The following is a 25,684-nucleotide window of genomic DNA, read 5'->3' on the forward strand; positions in this document are numbered from 1 at the left end:
CATTAGCTACAACTTATGGTTAGTGAGGAACAAGCTTAACAACAAACCCATCACCCTTGACTAAGCTAGTTACAGTTGGTGGGAGTTGAGTTCAACCATAGATGGAGGGCCACGGGTTCCCCACTATTAAATTAAATGATACATGTCAGGTGGGTCTTCTTGCTAGTGACATCAATTATGGCAGTTAGAATCAGTTAGCTTCCTAACTCTACTATACACCAGTGATGTTTTAAAGGTAAGATATCCCAATTTACTATTAAAAATCAAATATTCAGATCTTTTAAAAACACCCTGCTTCATTATCTACAATCTCTGAGGACTTCATATCAGATTCATACTAATAAAATTTACCTTAATTAAATTCACTTTCACATAGTTCAAGTCTGGGTAATTTGCCTTAATATCTAATTTACTCAGTTCACGTAATTTGTTTCCTCTGTCTTTGTATAAATGAAATTAAAATGAAACCCAAACTAATTTAGCAGAAACTATTATGTTAGTCATTCATGCAAATAATCTGCCCTTCAGAATGTGATTCATTATCAACCAATCATAAGTATGTAAATACATTATGTAACACCAAATATGAACTCAAAATTCCACTTCATTTTGTCATCTCAAATTGAAATGTTTCAGCACATTCTCTATTCATATTAAAAGAGCTTGGTTTGCACCATTTCAATCTGCTAACTTACCAATGAGTCTTTCACGGTCTAACAACTGTTAAATTATTGCACTCCCCCTCTCCTCTGTATCCACATGTTTTCTCAGAATTAAGTCCTACTGATTTCAAAGCAATTTACTTCCCAGTAAATATACTTAAAATTGTAGCCTTAAGCAACTGTTTGACATTTCAGCTTTTTTAAAAAAAATAAATAGATCTGTGCAGTGTTAGTGTATTATTTGTTATTTCTGTCTAGTTGCCAAGTAGAGAATTGCCCTCAATACCAATGACACCATCATAATATCCCCCCCCCCCGTTTTTAAAGCAGCCTTCCAGTTAGCCAGTCACCTGAGGCAAATAATTCCTTTTGGATGAGCATCCTTGGCAGACCCAGGAATCAAAGTGCACTGCAATAAACAGGAACAAGGAAGTAGGCAGGTATAAGGTAAATGTGATTTAGGGTTTGGGAAGCTTTTAGTTGTGTCCTGCATTACTGCATTAAAAGGAAGATTAAATCTTAACAAGCCATGAGAGAGACCAACACCAGTACAAACAAGGAATGAAAGTGGGAAACTGAATGCTTGAGAGGATCAGGATTAAGTAAAATGAACAAACATGGATGATTTATACGAAGGCGAAGGGTAGGGAATCTGTGGCCCTCAAGGTATTGGATTCAAACTCCCATCATCCTCAGTCAACACTGCCTGGTTAGGAATTATGAGAGCAGCAGTCCAACAATATATGGAGGGCCACAGTTTCTTCATCCCCACCTATTTAAAGTTGAGGGAAATTCATAAATACAATACAGTGGTACCTCTGGTTACGTACTTAATTTGTTCTGGAGGTTCGTTCTTAACCTGAAACTGTTCTTAACCTGAAGCACCACTTTAGCTAATGGGGCCTCCCGCTGCCACCGCTGCACAATTTCTGTTCTCATCCTGAAGCAAAGTTCTTAACCCGAGGTACTATTTCTGGGGTAGCGGTGTCTGTAACCTGAAGCGTCTGTAACCTGAAGCGTCTGTAACCCGAGGTACCACTGTACCAGATAGTGAGGATGGAATTGGCTCCAAATGACAAATTCCTTCACTCTATTACACCAAAGGCAAAAAGGTACTATCCATGAAAGCTTGGGGCAATAATGTCACCCTTATTCTGGGTTTCTAGTGTACAACACCTCTGTCTCTCATCTGGATTAAAGTTCAGCTTCTTTGCCCTCATCAGCTCCAAAACTGCCCAGACACCCATTCAGAAGAGAAGAAGAGTTTGGATGTGATATCCCGCTTTATCACTACCCGAAGGAGTCTCAAAGCGGCTAACATTCTCCTTTCCCTTCCTCCCCCACAACAAACACTCTGTGAGGTGAGTGGGGCTGAGAGACTTCAGAGAAGTGTGACCGGCCCAAGGTCACTCAGCAGCTGCATGTGGAGGAGCAGAGATGCAAACCCGGTTCCCCAGATTATGAGTCTTAACCACTACACCACACTGGCTCTCAGGGAGCAGCCATCTAGAGGTATCCTGCCTCTCTATGGCTGTCTTTAATGGAAAGGAACTGCCACCCAGAAACCACAAATCTTACTTCCTTCAAATCCCTGAACCCCAGAAACTCTTTTGAACAACCACATATACCCAACTCCATTGTAACTAAGCCAAAGTCAGTTTAAAAAGTCACATATTTTTCTTCTGTTTACTGTAGTTTCCTTGTACGTATATGCTTTTAGACTGTATTCCCCTCAGAGCAAGAACACTGCACCATGTAAAACAACATGTACCTTGCAAAGCACCAGGTACATAAACAGCAACATCCAACCACCACCACCACCATCTTGCTTTTACAGATGCAGAGACAACCTGAAGGACATGTTTTGAGTTTAGACATTCTAAATATTATTTTATTATGTGCATAAATTCATACAGACTCCTCTGTGAAATAAAATAAAAATGATTCGACAGCACCAAACCCTTACTCCATATTGAACAGATTTTCTATTTACACAATATTCTGCCCCCATGGCACGGTGTAGCATAGCAGCCTTAGAAAATATTTTAAAATCAAATAAATCTAGCTACTGTTATTTTCTTAGATTACTTAACCTGAGTTTAAGAGGAAAAATAACACAGAAATCTAATATGCCACTGCATCTTCTTAGCTCCCTATGGTGTACTCTTGCACCCACAAGTACCAAAAATGACCACAAAATAAGCTGGCCTAAACATTCCATATATTAAATCAATATTTAATTAATCGTGCAATGGGGGTTAAGAGCATAAAAGGGCTCTGCTGAATCACACTGACAGTCAAATCCATCATCTTTCTGACAGAGGCCAAGAACTTTCATGTCCAAAGTGAGAATTGTGCCTAGTCTTCTTCAATCTCATGCCTTCCAAATGTTTTGGATTATAATTTATCCCTGCTGTTGGCCATGCTACTTGGGGCTGATGGGAGTTGGGCCCAAAACATCCAGAAAGCACCAGGTTGGGGGGAAGGCTGTTATTGAAATCTGATGTTGAATATGTCGTAATATTTGGTGCAAAATTTAACATTCCAGACTGGAACTTTTTTTATGACTAAACTAGTTCCTGGCTTTATGCCATGCAGACACATATTAAATAAACCTTTAAAAGACATTCATATGGGGGAAATTTCCAGTGCAAACAGGGGCCCTGAAAAGCAAACAACTCCATATTAACTTTTAGTTAAGGATATCTCCATGTTTCATTATGAAAGATCATCATTACTAGCATCCAAATTATTTTAGTCCTGCCCCAGTATAGTCACTATATTAAGAAGACAGCAATGATAGTTCTATGCAACTAGATAAGCAGTGCTGAATATTGGAAAAAAGAGAAGTGTTTGTAAGAGATGAAAAGTAAGGGGGGGACCTGGGAATGGGACAGGAAACAACTATCTCTAGGACTAGGTGCCTGCTGTTTATGCTAATTAAACAGCAGAACAAACTTACTTCTAGAGGTAAATCTGCTAGTGGTAGGATATTTATGCTATAATGAAAATATAGTGCCCAATATGTGCATAAATTGTGCCTAGAGCCCATACATAGGTAAAGGTAAAGGTACCCCTGCCCGTACGGGCCAGTTGTGTCCGACTCTAGGGTTGTGCGCCCATCTCACTTAAGAGGCCGGGGGCCAGCGCTGTCCGGAGACACTTCCAGGTCACGTGGCCAGCGTGACGAAGCTGCTGTGGTGAGCCAGCACCAGCGCAGCACACGGAAACGCCGTTTACCTTCCCGCTATAAAGCAGTACCTATTTATCTACTTGCACTTAAGAGTGCTTTCAAACTGCTAGGCGGGCAAGAGCTGGGACCGAACGACGGGAGCTCACCCCGCCGCGGGGATTCGAACCGCTGACCATACGATCGACAAGTCCTAGGCGCTGAGGTTTTACCCACAGCGCCACCCGCGTCCCTAGAGCCCATACATAGTGTGCTTTTATTATGGCTCTTTCTATGAAACTGCTTGCTTTTAACTCTTTTCTTCACCATTTATGAATTCACCTGAATTCTTGGTTACAGACCTACGTGTTCGGGTTTGCGGTGTACAACTAAAATACATAACCCAGAATAGAGTGTGGGTTTTTGTCCCTTTGCTGCACTCATGCTACTTTTAGTAACCAAGAAGGAAAATGCTCTATCAACATTAATTTTCCCCAGAATCCTCTTGACAGAAACAAGATCTGAGAGTGCACCAGTCATTTCAAAGGGAAAATAACCCTATTAAAAACAAAGTCAGCAAAAGTAACATGAAACAATTTTAGAAGCAATACAGTTTGGATTAGGTTCATTTAGCAAAATATTTTGATACTGAAAACTAGTTTACTTCATTTGAATGGGCTGTTCAACAGAGAACTCCCGAGTGATGTGTTTTAAGAAATATAAAACATTATCCAAACCAGATCTGCAGATACAGATCCTGCAGATACTGTAAAAAAAATAAAACACTAACAGTACAATCCTATTCATGTCTACTCAGAAATACACTGCTTCCAAACCTACACGGTGAAGAGCAGGATACAATTTTTAAAAATAAGAAATAAGGGGGGGGGACCCTATTAAGTTCAGAGGGACTTGCTCTCAGGTAAATAAGTACAGAACTGCAGCCTATCACAGTATAACCCTTGCTGACCTAGATGCTAACCTTACATTGGCTGTGAGAACAGTTGTTCAAATAAATAAGGCAAAGCTGTGAGCAGCAAGCTTCTAAATATTGACAGTGACGTAAGCGGGTCACTAAAATGTTTCTCTAAAATTAACCTTTCTGAAAATGTAAGTGATCTTTTCTTTAAGTTTCAATTCTGTTTATAGACATTTTTAATTTTGCTTGTTTGTTTATGGATTGGAAAGTTGATTACGTTATGAAGACTGCATTACAAATCAGCACAAAATTGACTGGACTAAAAATTAACTAATGACAAAGGTAGGGGCCTGGATACTTAGGAAATATTTTCTGTCTCCTGCTCAGAACCCCATTAAGGCTCACCATCAAGAATCCCAAGAATCCCAATCTCCAATCTATCAGGGAGTGCCGAACTCACGGCCACCTGAGAGGTGATGGAACTGAGTTCCAGGGAGTTCCAGATGCAAAAAAGCCCTGCTCATGGTTTCCAAACTTGAGTCTCCAGCTGTTTTTGGACTATAACCCCTATCTTCCCTAGCTAGCAGAAGCAATGGTCAGGGATGATGGGAAAACAGCTGGAGATCCAGGTTTGGGAAACTGCATGATCTTCCACTTTTTATACGTATGTTACCACTTCAAACCTGGTACACAGCTTGCAAAGTATGAAACCTCTGTGTACAACTTGATTCATAGGACCTACCAAATAAATCTAACCCCGAAACTAAACATCTTCATCCAGAAGATTCTAAAAACATCAAAGGGACTCTTTTGAAATTTGAACACTGATTAGGTAAAGGTAAAAGATAAAGGACCCCTGGATGGTTAAATCCAGTCAAAGGTGACGATCGGGTGCGGCGTTCATGTCGCTTAAGGCTGAGGGAGCCGGCCTTTGCCCACAGACAACTTTCCAAGTCATGTAGCCAACATGACTAAACCATTTCTGGCACAACGGAACACCGTGACGGAAGCCAGAGCACATGGAAATGCCGTTACCTTCCCGCCACAGTGGTACCTATTTATCTGTTTGCACTGGTATGCTTTTGAACTGCTAGGTTAGCAGAATACGATTAAACACTAACAACATGGAGGGAGGCTGTCTGAAACTATATCTTTTTTTTAAAAAAAAGCAGTATATGGAAAGTTGGTTATAAACCCCCTCATCTTTTCCTAGGCATTGTAGGGCCACTTCATTCATGACAATCCCAACATGAGATCCTTTGAAAATCATTTCTCAAAGGCATATGTAATACTCTTACTACACTTTGAGGCTTCATTACAATCAAGCAGTAGTTTTTGTTTAAATATTCCCACACATTAAAATGGACATTCTATGAAGAGTTCATTAAATATAACAAAATATTAGATGAATTAACTCAATCTAAATATTGGACTGGCACTCACGTAATCCATTCTAATCAGGTATTATACATATGAAGCTACCAAAAACATTGTCCTTTGATTCCTAGGTTGTGCTTTCAAACTAACCCTTTGCTGCAGATACTATACAAATCTAATCTTACTTTTATCTGCATATGACTAGGAGAATCATACAAGGGGGTGGGGGAGAACCACCACTTCGAAGCAGACACATGGCATTCTCCAAATCCCAGGATAGTTGGTCCCTAAATCTAATAAAATGTCTTGGTAGCTGCTGGTATAAAACATCAATCAAGACAGCATATGCTGTAAGGGGCTAATAAATGTTATAACCCTACATGGAGCACTGCCACATGAAAGCAGTTTTTGGCAGACTTCATATGGAGAATATAATACATGAAACAGCCCTTTTTCCATTTTAAAAATCCAGATAAAAATCAAAATTAAAGAATTAGAGCTGGATGGGTCTAGGAGACAATCAAACAGAGACCCATGACAGGATACATTGAGAAATACCTTCCTAACTTTTTGGGAATCTTCAAAGAAGTGAATTCCATAATCTCCTTGAGCATCTTATTCTATTACTAAACTACTATTGTAATCAGGACACATTCTTTAATCCTTAATATATGTCTACATCCTGCACTCTAAATATCATTGCTTTATTTTCTTTTATCCATGGATAAAGGCACTCACTCTCTGGAATCCTTTTCAGTAACTGAAAGTTAGCAGTATGTTAACACTTCAGGCAAAGAATATTCGCCTTCATCACTCTTGGCTACGAGCATCTCCTGTTATGACTTTTATACATTTTATCAGATGTGTAATTAGCTCTTCACCTACACACCTGGGACATACAGCAGTTGCCACAGATGAGATGTACACGGAGTTGAAAAGGCTACCACAGCATATGGGTTTGATAGTTTTACTGGGATTGTTTATTCACAGCAATGGAGAGTTGTATGTCTGGTAGGGATGTACAATTTCGATCAAGAAACCTGAATTTCCCAATCCAGAGGATTGGCTTTAGAAAAAGAGAAGCACTTGGGATTCAACTAAACATGTACACACACACACATTATGATATGCAATATATTGCCAGGTCAAAAATCATGGAACCAGTATTACGATATGTACTTCAAACCAGTTTTGGATGATACATCAATACATCAATACATCAATAGTGTAATCAAAAGTGCTTGCACCGATGGAATGATTATAATAGTGTTGTGCTGAATATTCCTCCCTAGAAAAGCCAATCATGGATCTAGTCCTTCAAAATACAGGAAACAAAAAAGTGTGCTAAGGGAGAAATCAGAGATTGCAGAAGCCTAACTTAACTTTCTCAAGTAGTGATTTGAGGAACTGAGGCAAATAATGATGACGAGAGACAAATTATATATAAAAAAAATCACTGGGTCCAGATAGCACCCAAGAGTTCTTAAAGATAGTTGTCAAATTTGAACTTTCTGTACTTCTAAGGGCTGCTCCACATGAACTGTTTATTCTGCTTTCACCCTGATTTTCTTGCACAAAGCTAACATAGGGGTTCAACTCACTATGGTTTTTACAGAACATTTCTCCTGATTATTATTTTTTTTGATATATTTTTTTACAGGGCAGTAGTATGACAATGAGAATTCATCCTGATTTGCTTGTGGTGCGTTTACATGTTTTCTGGTTATTCATCTGTTTCAATGCATTTCACTTTCACTTTCTAAACTGCCCAAAGTCTTCTCCTCCTTTTTTTAAATGGGTTTGTTGTGCTATGGTAACAGTGCTTGCATCCACTTTAATTGTTTAAATCTAAAGTTTTCGTATGTATGTGCATGAATATTGACAGTCTGGAGATACACCCCCCCCCAAAAAAAAAACTGTCCCTAAAATCAGTCTCCATATCTCAGGACTGGAAAGTAGCTAATGCAACACCATTTTTTTAATTAAAAAAACTGATCTAAGGGTGAGCCAGGAAATCCCAAGTTGGTTGGCTTAACATCTGTTCAGGGAAAATAATAGAATTCTGAAGCACGTAGAATAACCGGTCTTGCTGCAGCACAGCTAGGATGCCTCCTGCAAGGGTAAGTCCTATCTTACTAACCTATTAAAATTATTTGAGAATATAAACAAGCATATATAGAGAGATTATCAAGTTGATATTGCATACTTAAGGGACATGGGTGGCGCTGTGGCCTAAACCACTGTGCCTAGGGATTGCCGATCAGAAGGTCAGCAGCTCGAATCCCCGCGACAGGGTAAGCTCCTGTTGCTCGGTCCCTGCGCCTGCCAACCTAGCAGTTCAAAAGCACATCAAGTGCAAGTAGATAAATGGGTACTGCTCCAGCGGGAAGGTAAACGGCATTTCCGTGCACTGCTTTGGTTTCGCCAGAAGCAGCTTAGTCATGCTGGCCACATGACCTGGAAAAACTGTCTGCGGACAAACATTGGCTCCCTTGGCCAATTAAGCGAGATGAGCGCTGCAACCCCAGAGTCATTTGCGACTGACCTTAACTGTCAGGGGTCCTTTACCTTTACCTTTACCTTTACTGAAGACTTTCAAAAAGCTTGATGACGTAGGCTTTTCCTTTACAGCCATTTTTCTTCTTTTAAATAACAGAGAGGAGGTGCAAATATGACTTCATTGTTCAGTAACGACGAATGCCTCCTAACAAATTGTTAAGAGGGGTTTTTTTTTGGGGGGGGAGCAGGCTATATGCCTTGGCCTCTTCTAATTCCTGAATTCCCACAGATTTGATTCCTGCAATAGCCAGACTAGCTTCCTGGTAAGGTAATGGCCTAAGTATGGGTTGTTAAGTGGGTCTGTGCCACAGTGGGCCCACCTCCCTCAACCACCTGGTACTTAGAAAGCCAAAGCCAGAGCTGAGTTGTGTGAGCTAGAAGGTCAGCTGGCAGGCAGCAGGCTGTGCAGCTGGGAGACAGAACCATGCCTGATTCCTGTTTGAAGGCTGTGGCTATGGGAGAAGCAAGACCCACTTGTGGTGTTAATGCTGTGAATCCCTCCACTGTAGGCTCAGGTTGTAAATATGTGTAAATAAACTATATATCATAAAGATACCACAGTCTCCACTGCATCTGATTCCAAATGAAACACATACCCTATGTAAGTGCCTGGAACCCCTGGTGTCTCGCACCGCTCAGAGGTTGAGATGGCTTATACTTAGCAAAACACCAAGTAGACTCCAGCTACCTTCCTTATTCCTGCTTGTGGTGCAACCGTAAGAGAGATAACTTAAGAGGGACTCCAGAAAGCTGTGTCTCACAAGCATGTAAAAGATGTCACACCCTGGAAAATAGGTGGGAAATAATAGATAGGGGTTACTAACTTTGCTCAATCAACAAGAAGAGAGAACTCTGGCTTTCCAATTTAAGATCTTGTTAAGATTCTCAGATATACACTGATGTATTCAGCATGAAAGGCTTAGCTCATATGTTTTTTATAATCCTTTGCTACAGTGAGCCCTCAGATATCCCAATGTTTAGTCTATTTATTATGTTTATCATAACTCACAACTCCATAGTACTCATTCAATGAACTCCATAGCTAAGCAAATAACTTTCCACTGTGTAAGTACATACTTCAAAGGAAAGTAACGTAGTTGCTATTGTTTCTGTCTGAAATATTTGTGTCACTATTCAAGGATGAGAAGCAGCTCCAGAAGCACTCGTGATCATTTTATAAACCAATTATTAAAATGAATTGGTAATAAGGTGATGTAATTTCTAAAATGACCATTTCATGACTGCTAGAAACAGGAATAAATGGCTCTCTCTTTCCCAACGACAGGTTATTCAGAATGCTCAATGCAAATATTTTTCCTGCAGCTCTTTTCCATCATCTGAATTTTCTACATTAGTGCTTTCTAATTTCCTTTATGCTGCAATTCTCTACACATCTTAGACCCCATTATTATATAGCTCTGGTAGCTGCAATGGCATCCTCTGCTGGGCAAACAGGCAAAACCATCAGACAACATGCACTGTTATTGCAATGGCCAGTGCAGTAGTGCTGAATGCAACATTGCACAAGCAAAATAAGCATAAGGCACAGAGCATTTGAGCCACTGGTCTACTCCAATACTACTCTTAGCTGCTAGCCATTCACTTGACCTCCTGACATTGAACTTATTCCTTGTGCTCAGTGATTTTTTTTCAGCGGGTACTCAAGGGTATGCAGTACTGGCACCTCTTTTTTGTTGTTAAAAAGTGTGGTACGTACTGTAACAACTTCATGGTGAATACCGGCACCTATTTTTATAGTGGAAAAAAGCACTGCTTGTACTATTGTTAAACAAGCTAAACTCTCTCTCTCTCTCTCTTTTTACTGGTAGAAAAACCTTTATAAGCCAGTCCACCTGCATCATTTTCTATCAGCCATCTTCTCCTATATATTGATTTGGTTACCCAATGATTCTAACATATTTCTTTCGCTGAGGTTATCTTTTCCAGGTATCACTTGTTTTCAGTGGAACACACAAATCAATAATCAATTCCAAAATATATCATGTTTTTCTTAGTCAATTATCCAAATATTTTGTACTTTTAATTGCATTCAGTCTCATTTTCCTCACATGGAGAGTTACGGAAAAAGAAAACTGAAGACAGTGAATACTGCGATGAATGAGTTTCAGGCATGCTCCTGGAACTAGAAGGGGAAAATTCAAGCCTACAAAAAGAATGTGATGATTACAGTGACTACAATATACTGATTTTATATTGTGCTTCTATAAAGTGACCAACGTAATCTATGGGAGAGGTTTATCAGCATTTTAAATTTTAAAAAGGGAAAAAAACTTAATAAAATGGAATCTTCCATACTGTACAGACATCAAAGATATTATTGTGGATACTGATGTCATTCACTGGACCAATCTTCCAACTTTGGTTTTATTACATGTCTTTACAAAAATTGGCTAAGGACCACAAAACACTCTTTGAAGTAGCATCAAAGAGGGGAATTTTCCTAGACTCAAAGTCTGAAATAATTTCCTTGACTCTCATGTGCTCTGTGGCTCAGTGGGAAGAAAGAAGTGCTGTGCACCTGCTTCAAGCCCATCTTGACTCATGGTGACAAGTGATCAAGAACCTATATAATTTTTATATTAACCAAGAACTTTCACTCACAGTTGATAGGAATATATTTTCACTAAATTCCAAGAAGCATATGGGAATGTTGCCTTGGGCAGCCAACGGGGACCCCCAGGTTGAAATGTCCACTCAAACAAGAGGCTCACTGTGTGATCTTGGGCTCGTCAACAGCTCAGAGTTTAATTAGGATTGTTGTGAAGATAAAGAGCACTTTGAACTCATTAGAGTAAATGTGGACTATAAATGTAAATAAAATGAATAAACCACTTCTGATCTATCAAGGGCATCTATATTTGTCATTTTTTCAGTTTTTCTATTCCTTTTCTGGCCTACCCTATTATGAGAACACACTTTTGCAATTTGATTGGGAAAGGAAGCATTAATGACCACTTTTTCCACCCTAGCTAACTAATGAATGATGCAGAAATGAAGTGGAGCAAGAAGACCATTTTGCAGAATTTTCACTTGATATTCTGCACCATCTGTGTATGTGTGGCCACCACATTATGTCCCATCAACTCACAAGCAATGCCTCCAGAACAAAATCGAGGTCTGCGGCATAGCAGTGAATGCAAAATGGCAGTTAGACTGCTAACCCAGTTGCTATTACTGTCACTTGCAGCAGAAGCACAACAGAAAAAGAATACACTTAAATAAAAAAGAAAGAACACTTCTAAGGAAGAAAGAAAGAAAAAACAGTGGGCCCCATTCACAAGAAACTGTTGAATTATATCCCTCTCCCCCAAAATTAAGTGAAATGGTCCTCCCAATTTTTCTGTGCAGTATTAGGGTGGAGATTTTGTGCACAGGTGTCCTTTGAGATGAATTCATGATATGTACTACCAATGTCCCATGTTAAATGGATTTTGAATTATGCCAGATCTATATAAGTGCAGCCCATAACTCCAGCTGCAAACTGTCAAATTATTCATAAGGTGCTTACCTTATGAAACAGATGCCTTCTCTCACAAGGGGCCTCAATACCCTCTGTTTTTATACTTATGCACATTGTAAATATGAGCAGTGACTGACTTTCGGGGTGGAGAATTAAAGGTGTAATCAGATTACTATTATTTTTAAGCTTTCCCCCCGTTACATTAGGCATGCAGAGTCTTAGATTGCAGTGCATTTGTACAGCGTATTTCAGTCCTAACCACTGGTTTACTAATTTAAACCTAAGACAGTGTGTGTGAAAGAAAGAAAACACTAACCCATATTTATCTGCATCCTTTTCTGTTTAAATGATTCAGGTACAATATGCACAAATCCATTAAAGGTGGTGCATGATTTAGTAACCTTGAGAAAAATGGAATTGATATGTATATAATTCTTTTTGAATTGCACCCAGTTGCAAGTCTCTTTCATATATAAGCTGTGGATATTTCATCAAAGGGCATTTAGCAATTTATAGATTTACTTATAAGCAGGTGTGTAAACAATACAGGAGAACCCATTTTCTCGCATCAGGGATAATCTGAAAATATGGATGATGTGAATTCATTGTGTCTGTAGCACACAGTCATTTGAATTATATATCAGTCACTCTTCCAGTTATCTAAATTTTTAACTATTCAGAGGTTTTATGTACCTACTGTGTAATGTGATGCACTACAGAACTTTTTCAAAGGTGTTAATCATTTCCTCAGCAATAATTTAATTTTAATGGTACACAGCTATCTGAAATAACACTGATGAGTAATCTCATTAAACCAGTAGGTCTGCTGAATAATCAGGTTATTCCCCAAAGTACTTAACAACATATTTAACTCTTTGACTTCACATGTTCTGCAAGAAAGGATAATTGTATACGTAAGCAATTTTAACCCCACTGTGAAGGTTATATCAATGCTCTGTAGAATCGAAAGTTACCCACAAATACCAACAGATATTATTGTGTTGGGGTTTTTTTAAAAAAAAATGGCCCTGGGTTTATATACATAAAGGTTTGTAGATGCTATGCAGGGTGCAGAGGTCTAATTAAAAATTTGAAATGGCAGACCATTGTTGAGGGCAAAGTTTGTAGTACGCCATCCATCACCACTTCTAATAGGCTTATATGAACTCAGCAATAGTAACTTACTTGCATATGTCATCTTCTGGGTCCTCAAGCCCAAACCTTTCATCAAAAGTGAGCTGTATCAACACATTCTCCTCAACTGCTACTAATCGCCACACCAGTACTGTGTTACGGGGATAAGTATATGGGAACTTTGGGCTGTGAATACTTCCATTAGCAGACACTGTAATAATCTTCTCATGTTGTGGTTCTTGTACTCCTATAACAAAAAGAAATACACCAGAAATAGAAGCATCAATGATTTGTAAAATGAAGAATACACTGAACAAGATGATCCAGAAAACTACTTTAGATGCACTTAATGGGATTTTGAATTTTTCTTTTCACTTGTAGACACCAAACCATATCAATTTCCCACTTTCAAAATAGGTTTAAGATGCTGCTTGAGAATTAAGTCCAAATTTCTCCTGGATGCTCAGAACAAGTCCCACTGTTTTTAGAATTAAAGATGGCATTACCACGTATAAAACAGACAGAAATAGAAAACTTCTCCCTTTGTTTGTTAAAAGATGGGGATATATTACCAAAAACATAAATGCAAATACTAATATTTACATGGTAAAGAAACTATAATATTCAGATAACAGTGCTGATCATCAAATAAATTATGTTTTCTGTCTCTACTCAGTTAATTTAGTAGTACAAAGAAATTCTAAGCAATTTAGGTTATTTGGGTTATTTGAGACAACATTTGTTTCCATGTCAACCTGCTGTTCTGTTCCATGGAGATGCCCACCACTACAGATGGGTGATGGCCAAAGCAGCAAGGAGGTCAACAGTCCTAAGGATCCAGGCAGTCAGGGTGGTGAGGAAAAGCAGGATCAGCACTTTGGAGAGAGACCAAGGTAAGGGTTTCAGGACCACGGTTAGTGATCTTGCAGCTGAGACAGAACATGCAAGTTGTCTCAGTGGTGTCTCAATGGTATCCTTTCTTATCACAGCTCTACATGGGACAGATTAGGGAATGGATCCATCTCCAGCTGCCTTAATTGTTGGACTTTGCACCTGAGGATTCCTGGTCTGTGGCCATGATACTGCAGCTATTTTAATTTCCTATGTATGACCTACACAGCAAGACACAATAATGTTAGGGTTCCTTAGGATATGAAATCAGGATCAGATGACATAGCTTCTTCCTGGCCAACAAGATATATCAGAATGGGATTGTTACATCTGAGCTGATCCAGTGATACTTGGTGTCAGGAACAGTAATTATTTGTTTCAGTGGTTATTGGTATCAGGAATAGTCAATTTAAGAATTCTTAACTCTGGCATTTAGTTATAAGATTGTCAACCTCCAATCTCTAACCACAGCACTCTCTCAAAAAGGGTTATCGTACTCTCACTTGACAGTACCAGAATGCAAAGTTTTACTTACCTTTCATTATTTTATTTTTTTAGTTAACATGAAGCATAAAATTACACTGAGAGAAATAAAAAGCACAATCTCAACTGATTCATATATCTGCCTCAGCTGACATAACATGTCAGCATATTTATGTTACTTGGTTACAGATAATCTATAACAAAAAGGCAGTCATTCCTAGGTCAGAAATCCAAGGAGCTACTTTACCTCTTGGTCAGAAAAATGCAGCATCAAATTCATCTTTTGCCAGCTCAATGATTGCACAGTCTTACAATAGCTTTGATGGCATACTTATGGCTGTGAATTAGCCCCGGGCCACAACTTGATCCAGGATGATAGAATAATAGGTCAGGCTTGTCATCACAGGTAATACACATCTGGGTGTTTTGAAACCATCTGGGGTTATCAGAAATAATTGTGAGGAGTGTAGCCTGACCATTAGAACTTGTATGGCATTGAACACAGAGGATTATATGCAACTTAAGTATAAGTATGGGTGTTCATCAGTATGTGGATGATACCCAGCTCTACCTCTCTTTTAAATCAGAACCAGTGAAGGCGGTGAAGGTCCTGTGTGAGTGTCTGGAAGCGGTTGGAGGATGGATGGCGGCTAACAGATAGAGGCTGAATCCTGACAAGACAGAAGTACTGTTTTTGGGGGACAGGAGGTGGGCAGGTGTGGAGGATTCCCTGGTCCTGAATGGGATAACTGTGCCCCTGAAGGACCAGGTGCGCAGCCTGGGAGTCATTTTGGACTCACAGCTGTCCATGGAGGCACAGGTCAAATCTGTATCCAGGGCAGCTGTTTACCAGCTCCATCTGGTACGTAGGCTGAGACCCTATCTGCCTGCAGACTGTCTCGCCAGAGTGGTACATGCTCTGGTTATCTCCCGCTTGGACTACCGCAATGCGCTCTATGTGGGGCTACCTTTGAAGGTGACCTGGAAACTACAACTAATCCAGAATGCAGCAGCTAGACTGGTGACTGGGAGCGGCCGCCGAGACCATATAACACCGGTCTTGAAAGACCTACATTGGCTCCCAGTACGTTTCCGAGCACAATTCAAAGTGTTGGTGCTGACCTTTAAAGCTTTAAACGGCCTCAGTCCAGTATATCTGAAGGAGTGTCTCCTCCCCCATTGTTCTGCCCGGACACTGAGGTCCAGCTCCGAGGGCATTCTGGCGGTTCCCTCACTGCAAGAGGCCAAGTTACAGGGAACCAGGCAGAGGGCTTTCTCGGTAGTGGTGCCCACCCTGTGGAACGCCCTCCCATCAGATGTCAAAGCGATAAACATCTACCTGACATTCAGAAGACATCTGAAGGCAGCCCTGTTCATGAAAGTTTTTAATATGTGACATTTTAATGTATCTTTCATCTTTGTTGGAAGCTGCCCAGAGTGGCTGGGGAAACCCAGCCAGATGGGCAGGGTACAAATAATAAATTATTATTATTATTATTATTATTATTATTATTATTATTATATTAAAACCTTAAAGTGAAACTCAGGAAAACTAATAAAGCTAAACTTGTTTCTGTATTAAGTACTAATTTAGTATTAATTTTTCCAGAAATGAAACATTAATTGAGAAAAGGCATATAGGATTTGTTGACCCCTGCACAAACTACCTGCAATATTTATTGGAACACATCATATGAAAATTGTCTGGTGCAAATTAAGAATGCTGCTGAGTTTTGTAATTCCTTGGCTCAGAATACAGACTTGGTAACTAATGCAATGAAAAGATACTAAGCTCCTGTAATAATGTGTGCACGGAAAGAGGAAAAACTCCTCTGCGTGCGCCATGTACCCTGGAAAAGCTACACTTCCTAGACCTTCTGGTGCCAGGAATGTTTTCTTACAGGATTCTAGGTGCCAGTAAGAAGGAAAGAGGGAGACATGCACATATGAACACCACCCTCCTGTACGAACAACCATCACCAGTTAAAGATAATATAGGGGCTCATCAACTATAAAACCAATTTACAAGTCTCAATGAAAATGAGAACTTCTTCCTAAGCATTCTCTGCTTTTAGTTGTAATTACTCGTGTCAATCTCAACTGATCCTGGGGCAGTTCACCTGTCACTATTGCATATATATCCTTGGTTAACCTAAGTAGTATCAAGGTCCTGTTCATACAGGCATGCCATCAAATAGTGATGAATTTACATCCACATGTGAAGGAGCCTTTAGAAAGAAAGCTCAGTGAGAAGCAATTCATTGTGTTGAGTAAGCCAGCACAAGGTTTCCCTTTAAGATACTCTGGTATAATTACAACTAGGGCAAAATGTGGGGGCCACAGAGGTTATGGGAGTTATAGACAAAACACATACAAGTTCCATTTTAACAGCATTTCACTGGTTGCCATTTTTCTGTGCCCATTGAAGATGCTTACATTGATGCTTAGAGCTCTGGTACCAACCTCCCCCATGCCTTAAGGTCTGTGGAGAAGCCCAACTAAGGGTCCTTGAGTAGGATGAAAAGTATAGGTGCCCTTTTTAGTGGTGGTTCTAGTTCTATGGAATGTTCTCCCTACTGTGGTGTACCTAGCCACATCATTGTTTTGTTTTGTTTTGGCACCAGGTGAAGATTCATGTCTTCCAGCAGACTGCTGGAAGAAGGAAACTGTGACTGAGTAATTTATGGATACTTTGATGCTGCTGCTTTTATTATGAGCTGTACTAAAATGTTTTTTGTTTTGTTTTTTAAGTTCTTGTGTTCTGCCCTCTGCTGTTTATTATGTTGTAATCCAACTTTGTGGTCTTTTGGTGAAGGGGGCATATAAGTTCTTAATAAATAAATAGAAATTAAATAAATAAATAACAGATCATATTTGCATGTGTGATCCAACCTCAGTTTCACTGAAGTAGTGTGGATATATGAAAAAGAAAATAAACCACTAAGGCCCCTGTGGAAATAAATTACTTCAGGATTGTAGCGCAAGGCTGGTATTAAGTGTGTTGTTCAGCATGTCATCATCAATTCCATTAGGAACAAGTCTGAGACACAGGTAAACACAAATCCATCAAGAGTTTTCCAGAATGCTCATATAATCTGTTATTCTATTGCAATTGGAGCCAGTATTTAATGTGGAAATATTAGCTTAAATATCTTCTGAAGAAATGTTTGACAAATTTGACAGGTACAAAGCAAATGAGGTACCTGAATTAAGAATCTCCTCCTTGTACTCTGTTTTTGCTTCATAGGCAATATTATTTTAGTTGTTTAGCTTAAGGCCATCTGTGTGCATGCTGAGAAAACCGATTCTTTAGGTAGAAAACACTTCTCAACCTGAAAGCAGCACAAAAAATTAGGGTTGCCATATGTCCTCTTTTTCCAGGACACGTCCTCTTTTTCATGGGTATGTAAAATGAGAGTCATCATAGTGATCCATTGTTAAAAGTAGAATGGCAAATGTGCCCTCTTTTTTGCTCTTCAAAATATGACAACCCTGTAAAAATGATCCTTAGAGTTCTAGCAGATATCTTAGTGACCCATTTTAATGTAATTAAGGTATCTGGTTTCGGCATTTCAACACTTGTCCTGTACGTGTATATACTGGTAAACAAGCAGACAAACACAACACACTTGTGAGCACCAAGTATGCTTGGGGAAGGGCCTTAGAGCAGTGGTGGCACATCTGATTTGCATGCAGAAGGTCACAAGTCCAATCACCAGCAGCTCCAGGTCTGAAACCCTAGAGAGTCACTAGCAGTCAGTGTGGACAATACAGAGCTAGCTATACAAATAATATTACTCAGTTTGAGATACACTGAAGATTAATGATGCAATCTTATGCATACTTCTCTGACAATAAGCCCCGCTGAAAACAGTGGGCCTTACTTTAAACGAGCATGCATAAAATTATACTGGTAAGAAAGGAATGAAATATTTGAAAGGCAGATATATTATGCCAATATAAATCCTGAGATGGAGGGGGGAAATGCAGTGGTGCCATTTCTACTGGTTACTAGACTGAAAGAAAACCTACTTTCCATTCAAATAGCAGCTTTTCTTTTCAGAACAAGTGACAACAGAACTTTTGTAGGTACAGCATATATCACCGAAACCACTTTGGAATTTCTTTAAAGCACTATTACACATTGGCTCCATAACCAAGCAAAAAAAACTGAAATCATGTCAGGTAACAGAATTAGATAAGCCTTGCTATCGTAAACAAAAGCTGAAAACCTTAGCAAGTATAGTCATGTCAATCTCAAAGTAGGTCTCTTCCCCCTTAGGCACCATTTATTTCAGAAAGAACAGGCCTCATATTTGGAAAGACAAACAGCCATTGTCATCCTATATAATCATTATAATCCTCATTATAATTCTATGAGGATTATGGTGACAACTCCTGAAAGTATATCAACCTTGGTATGAAGCTAAGGTTGAATTTGTGAGAATAAAAGATGGAAAAGATACTTCACAGTATGAAAGTGGATATATTAATGAATATGCATTTTAAAGTATTTTAGAGCATTTCTGAACTGGAATTTTTTTAAAAATGGCAAAACACAGGCTATTATTTATGTTTTGTGGTGTAAAAGTGACAATTTGGATTTTTACATCGTACAATAACTCTTACAAGGCATGGTCAGGAATTACAAGAATGTTCCTTATCTTAATTCAAAGAAAAGTATTTGTGTACTGTTCCTAAGAAACAGTTCATGTGGATGTGGCAAACCATTTCTATGTCATGACCTGCAATTTTACCACCACACTGCACTGCTCTGTGTGTGCGTTGATAAACTGTGGCACAGTTAAAGATTCAACGACCACATGAGAGATCTTCACACATTACAATCAGCGTGCAATGCTGTACAATTAAACTTTATCTGATGTGTTGGGCTGCCAAGGCAAACATAGATACAACATGTGTAGAGTATTTATCTCACATCCACCAGCAAACAACAGATTTTCTCCCTTATTTCCAAAATAGAAACTGTTTGTATAATATGTTGAGAAATCTATCCCTAGAAGAATTCTATATGGAACAATGCAGTCCATAATGAACAAGAATTTTAACATCACCCTAGCCACAGATACAGACATGTTATGCCATATACCCAATCCAAATATGATGTGGGCATAATTTCAAATCTCAGCGCTATAAATGTTTTCCTCAATGCACCAACTTAATTCAAAAAAGTAATATGGAAGACCAGAATCAGATTTCATTCTAAGTAGATACGCATGCACACATTGGCTGAGGCACATTGGCTGTCATTCCATCCACTTCTAATGAAATAGTAGAAAGACGATCCTGGTTGCTCCCTGTGTGAACAGATCTTCTGCTGTGACTTCCCTTTCTCAAATGTGTGACTTCCTAAGTCAATGATAAGATTGTCTCTGTTTCCTATTCTGAATCTGAAGCAAACTCTGGACAATACATGGAAGGGAAACACTTTTTTAAAATATCCTTAACTAAAAAGTGTGTTTTCACTTGCTAAAGAGGCTCACCTTTGACAACCCCTTGATTTAGATCATGCTTATTACTAGAAAAACAAACAACTTGCCTTTTGATTCCAGGTAGTAAAATTAACCAAAATGAGCTTAAAATGTGTAACTTTTAAATGTGTTGCCAACTTTCACCTTATTTTCTGGCTTTCCCTCAAAGAAAAGGAGGGCAATCAAAACAGGGTTTCATAACAGTCCTCCCCTCCAATAAAGTAACAGCTCAAGGTGATTCCAAACCAAATTCATTTGAAAAACTATTCTTTTGAAAAACTATTTCAGCCCAAAGCTCCCCAACATTCTTTCCCCTTAGATAATACATAATATTTGCTACATTTAGGCATTTTGTGTGTGTGTGATGTGGCACATTATACACAACTAGAGCAACCATGGCTTAGCAATGAAAAAGCAAACATGAAAGCGATCAGAGGAAAACACAGCCACTTTGCTCCTCCGCTTAAATGCGGCAAACCACACACCCCAGCCAGCCGGGTTGGCTGGCTGTGGGTGCGACGCAGGCCGGGACTCCCAATGACACCGGGGGCTCGTCACACCCCCACTACACGCGGGAGAGTGCGGGGCCAGTCCACAACCCCACCGTCCTGTGAAGGAGAGCAGCCTTCTCTCATGCTCCCCCTAGGCTAGTGATTTCTCAAGACTGATTTTAGGTTAATCACTTGCCCACATCTGTAAAATGGGACCAATGTCCTCCAGATTATACAAATGCAATATACTCCATACATGTTTTGTATGTATTTTAGTACAGACTACACTGACTTTATCTGCTGTGCCCCTCTTCATCTTTAATTTTTTACATTTTGTTTTTAATGTTGTTGTTTTTTTGACCTACTGGAAACTATCCTGAGCACTGTATACATATATACAGGCAGGCAGGCAAGCATTTTCCTTGCACCTTTCCTCATATTGAGTCATCTGCTTGATGCCACTTTTATCAGTCACTTTCTGCTTGTTGGCTCCATTAATGTTTGCCAAGACAAACTGCTCACTAACAGGGCAGTCTCTCTCAGTTTTCATTTGTACAGAGTTAGAGAGAGTGCTGCAATAAGCATGCCATAGAAACAAGACAATCCATACAATAATTCTAGACGGGTTTGCATATGACTGGCATCATTTTAGTGTACTTAGTTCTCAATGCAACAGATGTTTATTAATGTTGCTTATTATTTAACAACTGTAATGCATTTTCTGCAAGAAGACATTATATCAGTATATATATATATTAGTATATAATATATATATACATATTAGTATATAAGTTATAACAATTTTGTTTAACTGACTAGTAATTCATTTTATTGTATCAATGGAAGGAGGGAATCCACCATCTTTCCTGCATTACAGCTGACATCTCTTTATGCCAGCTGCTTTAATCTCAATTAGTTTTTAATGACAGATCTGTCAAACGGGATTACGTTAACAGGACACACAAATTCTGAAATCAATGACTGCTTCATTGTTTGTCTCTAGAGAGCTGTATAAATATAAAACAATTGCCTGAAATTTCAACAATGTGTGTTCCAAATCAGCTATGGGTTGTCACTTTAAATATGAATGTGGAAAAGCTGGAAAGGCCTCATTTGTCCATATTAAAAGTGGCCATCTACATATATACAGCAACAGTGCAAGCTTCACAAGCTGCTTCTGCCATTTCCAGACAATGATTGGTTACCAATTAGTTGATGCTGATATATTCTAGACTAGAGCTGCAAATAAGTCCTCAGAAAATACTAGCCCACAGTTTTCCTTAGCCTGCTGGTATATTATATAGAAGTGTTAGGTCTTTTATAGTCCTCATGTAACAACTGCTGCTGCTACTACTTTTGGAAAGTTTAACTTGTTTTCTGGAAGCAACTTGTTATTACTGTCAGTGACCAAAAATGTGACTGTTTACAAGCTTACGTAGAATATAATGAACTGAACACAGTTTAGTTCTGCATTCAACCAGAAGTGGATTGTTTTGGTCCTCTCTCTCATGTGTACTGGCTGTGTTGACATAACAATAAGTTAAGAGCACTGGCATAATAAATTGTGCAATAAACTTTGCCAGTTCATGCAACCCCATTGTTCCTCCTTCTGCATGAATTGCTAAACAAGCCAGAAAGTGGATAGCTTAAAATGATGTTTGCACCCAGGATCACAAAATGAAACACACTCCTCTTTATCCTGGCTTTTGACAGGTGAGATGTGTATCTTTAGGATTCACCTGATTCCTGTGATTGTAAGTTGTTTGACACTGTTTTCAACATAAGAGTTGTAATACTTGTAATCCACTCTGCAACATTAAGATCAGGCTTCCTCAACCTCGGCCCTCCAGATGTTTTGAGACTACAATTCCCATCATCCCTGACCACTGGTCCTGCTAGCTAGGGATCATGGGAGTTGTAGGCCAAAAACATCTGGAAGGGCGAGGTTGAGGAAGCCTGATTAAGATGAAGAGAGGTTAAAGAATGATGATGATGATGATGATGATGATGATGAGTCTATCTTAAACTAAGAATCAGTTTTGTCTTATGAATCCTGCCCTGTTAGGGAGAAACATACCATAATCCCAAGTACTTGGCTTGTGTGACTGCAGCCAGTGGCAACCATAAAGCACAGAACAAGAAGTAGCATTTATAGAAAGACAGCAAGCAAGGTAGCTGCACATCATTCTTGTATTTGATTACCAACCTTCTGCAGCAGAATGCAACCCTTTTATCATTATGGGAGAGGATGTGGGTGAGGAAGGAGGGACTGAATCACCCTTAGAACACAAGCATCTAATAAACTTTTATACCTTGCTTTTGTTTACACAATCCACCATGGCACTGCATGAAAGAATCCCGAGCATTTCCAAACATTTAAGAGCAGATCTGAAACAATTATTAGGTTGTGTACATAACTGAACCAAACATTTTATTTCCAAAATACCACAAAGTCAGTTTTATTTTAAAAAAATAAAATGAAAATCAGAGAGCAAAAAGCTATAACAGCTGTTTAAAGTAGGAGGCTTCGAGAAGGGATTGTAATATGCCACATTAAAGTAAGGTATTATCTATACATCAAAGCACTGCTGTCAAGAAAGAAATATGAAGTGTTGGATGCCAAATCTACTCTGTCTGAATCATAAATTGGGGGCAGGAACTAGGTTGCCCAAGCAAAAGGTTTGTTAATGGCAGTTTTTTAAAAAATAAAACAATGTATTTGCATTAAAACCAAATGAAAATACACGTAACCTCCTGGGCTCTAATATAAGGGGAAAGCTCTAGTAAACATAGTTGTAAACTTTATTTTTGCCCCCATTTGCTTTTACTCTCTTTCACAATCATTTCAGAGAAAGGTTTTTATCGCTGCTTATTGTATTTCTTTTGTAAAATAGAATACAGAAAATATAAATCATTTCTAACAGATACTTTTGTAAACAAGTAAGTACACTGTATATTTATGAACACGTGTGGCGTTATGGGTTAAACCACAGAGCCCAGGGCTCGCCGATCAAAAGGTCGGCGATTTGAATCCCTATGACGGGGTGAGCTCCCGTTGTCCGGTCCCAGCTCCTGCCAACCTAGCAGTTCAAAAGAATGAAGTGCAAGTAGATAAATCGGTACCGCTCCGGCGGGAAGGTAAACGGTGTTTCCGTGTGCTGCTCTGGCTCGCCAGAAGCGGCTTAGTCATGCTGGCCACATGACCCGGAAGCTGTATGCCAACTCCCTCGGCCAGTAAAGCGAGATGAGCGCCGCAACCCCAAAGTAGGCCACAACTGGACTTAACTGTCAGGGGGTACTTTACCTATATTTATGAGTATCCTAGGATATTTGAAAAAATGACATTTTATTGAAGCAATGATTTTTCCCACAACAATCAATTGTAAACTTTCAAATCAGTACCCATGTTTTTGTACTTGTCAATTTAGCCATGAGAGTCAAAGCCCACATATTGCCTATCCATTCTCTTCCTGGTGATACTTTTGGACTCTTTTTGATAAAGTGTTACTTTGTTTCACGTACATGATATTTTTGTTTCACTTACATGAGATTTAGAAAGATTGCATATTAGACATTTATATACACAAATCCATATTTTATAGCCATCTACCGAGATATGGAGATACACACATGGTATTCTGAGCCCTATCTGATTTGATTTCCTTGCTACAGTTAAAGGGATAAACATGGATATTTTAATAATTATTAATCTTTTCCTACAAAAAGTATGGCTCCTTTATTTATTTATTGCATCAACATCACTGCTTATTCAGGCAGTTCACCCTTCCATTTTTATATATTTTATATATAAATTATATATATAATTTTTATATAATTTTTTATAATTATATATTTTATTATGAATAAAGTGCTCTTTGATTTTAATATTACCACTACCCAAAAGCAGCTTTTTTTAAAAAAAAGTTTCCCCAAGCAGATTTTATACAGCCTGTAATTGGTTTGGGGTTTTTTTGAGGTGTGTGTGTGTGTGTGTATGTAACTTCAAAGTGGTTTTTTTTAAAAAGCAAACCCAACGCTTATCCCTAGTACCTACCAGGCCAACAGCTCTTAGGGTCTCTTGACGCATATATTATTGCTCAGACAGGCTCATAGGTTTGTAGGCCTACATGTTAATGTAAGTCGTAGCAGCAGGCTGCCTTGCTCTCTACTCTGCCTGACTCTTGGGCGGCTACAGTAAGGCATTGATAATTTAATCAACATTTGCCCCTTCGAAAGTGCTATTTCCTCTTGGCAAAGACAGATAATCCACCTATATTTGCACCTAGACAAGTAAAGCAATGCATATTAGGAAACCAGGAACTGGCAAACTAACACACTTCCTGAGGCATGGATTAATCTCCACCCCTATCATGAAAGAAAATCTTATTTGTGGAAACCACCCAGTTCCTAATAGGAAACTGACTAGTATAGAGTAAACCCCAGCCCACCTTCTAGATGATTGGAGAAAAAGCCTTGTCCTACTACACCATACAGAGACTTTGGCCAAACACACTTCTTCTCCACTGGAGAAGGCCACCCTCCTTGCAAGCTGTATTCCTAACTTGGAGCAACTGCACGGCACAGTTGAGGATCACACAAAACCTTAAAAACAAAATTCCTCGCTCACACTGTTGGTTCTTCCCAACATGCACACAACACTGCTTCAAAAGCATTTCCAAACACAGGATAGGAAATGTTGTACTCTATTCTATCTCCTCCTAAACATCTGCTCAGGGTTTTAGCAGCTTAGCTCTACCTACCTTTTCTACTATCTAGAAAATTGGTATCTAAAATGCCACCTACATAGTGATCAGACCATACATCATTACATTTCTCTCTCTCACACACAGACCAAACACCCTTCCCTCCCTCTTTAGAACATCTACCCTCTCAGTCATTCATTTTCACAGACCGACACACATACCTTTCTCACACAGACCACACACAGAGACCTTTCCCCCCCCACACACTCTGCCCAAGTGCATCTCTCTCCCACCCCTTTCACATAGGCACACACCTCCCTCCT

At 39.2% G+C, this 25,684-nt stretch overlaps 1 protein-coding gene and 1 long non-coding RNA gene across 2 annotated transcripts in view; one reads left to right on the forward strand and one right to left on the reverse strand.

Annotated features, from left to right (window-relative positions):
• PDGFC (platelet derived growth factor C) overlaps positions 1-25,684 on the reverse strand; it is a 101,761-nt gene that overhangs the window by 33,282 nt on the left and 42,795 nt on the right. Inside the window, exon 2 of the mRNA XM_079990480.1 lies at positions 13,353-13,548. Within this exon, the coding sequence (XP_079846606.1) occupies positions 13,353-13,548 (196 nt within the window). The remainder of the gene's footprint in view (positions 1-13,352; positions 13,549-25,684) is intronic.
• LOC307224038 lies at positions 49-17,489 on the forward strand. The gene is made up of 3 exons (XR_013842386.1): positions 49-235; positions 13,978-14,194; positions 17,300-17,489. It is a non-coding gene; the product is annotated as an uncharacterized lncRNA (long non-coding RNA).

This window comes from Podarcis cretensis, assembly GCF_951804945.1.
Source record: "Podarcis cretensis genome assembly, chromosome: 9".
NCBI classification, from domain to species: Eukaryota; Metazoa; Chordata; class Lepidosauria; order Squamata; family Lacertidae; genus Podarcis; species Podarcis cretensis.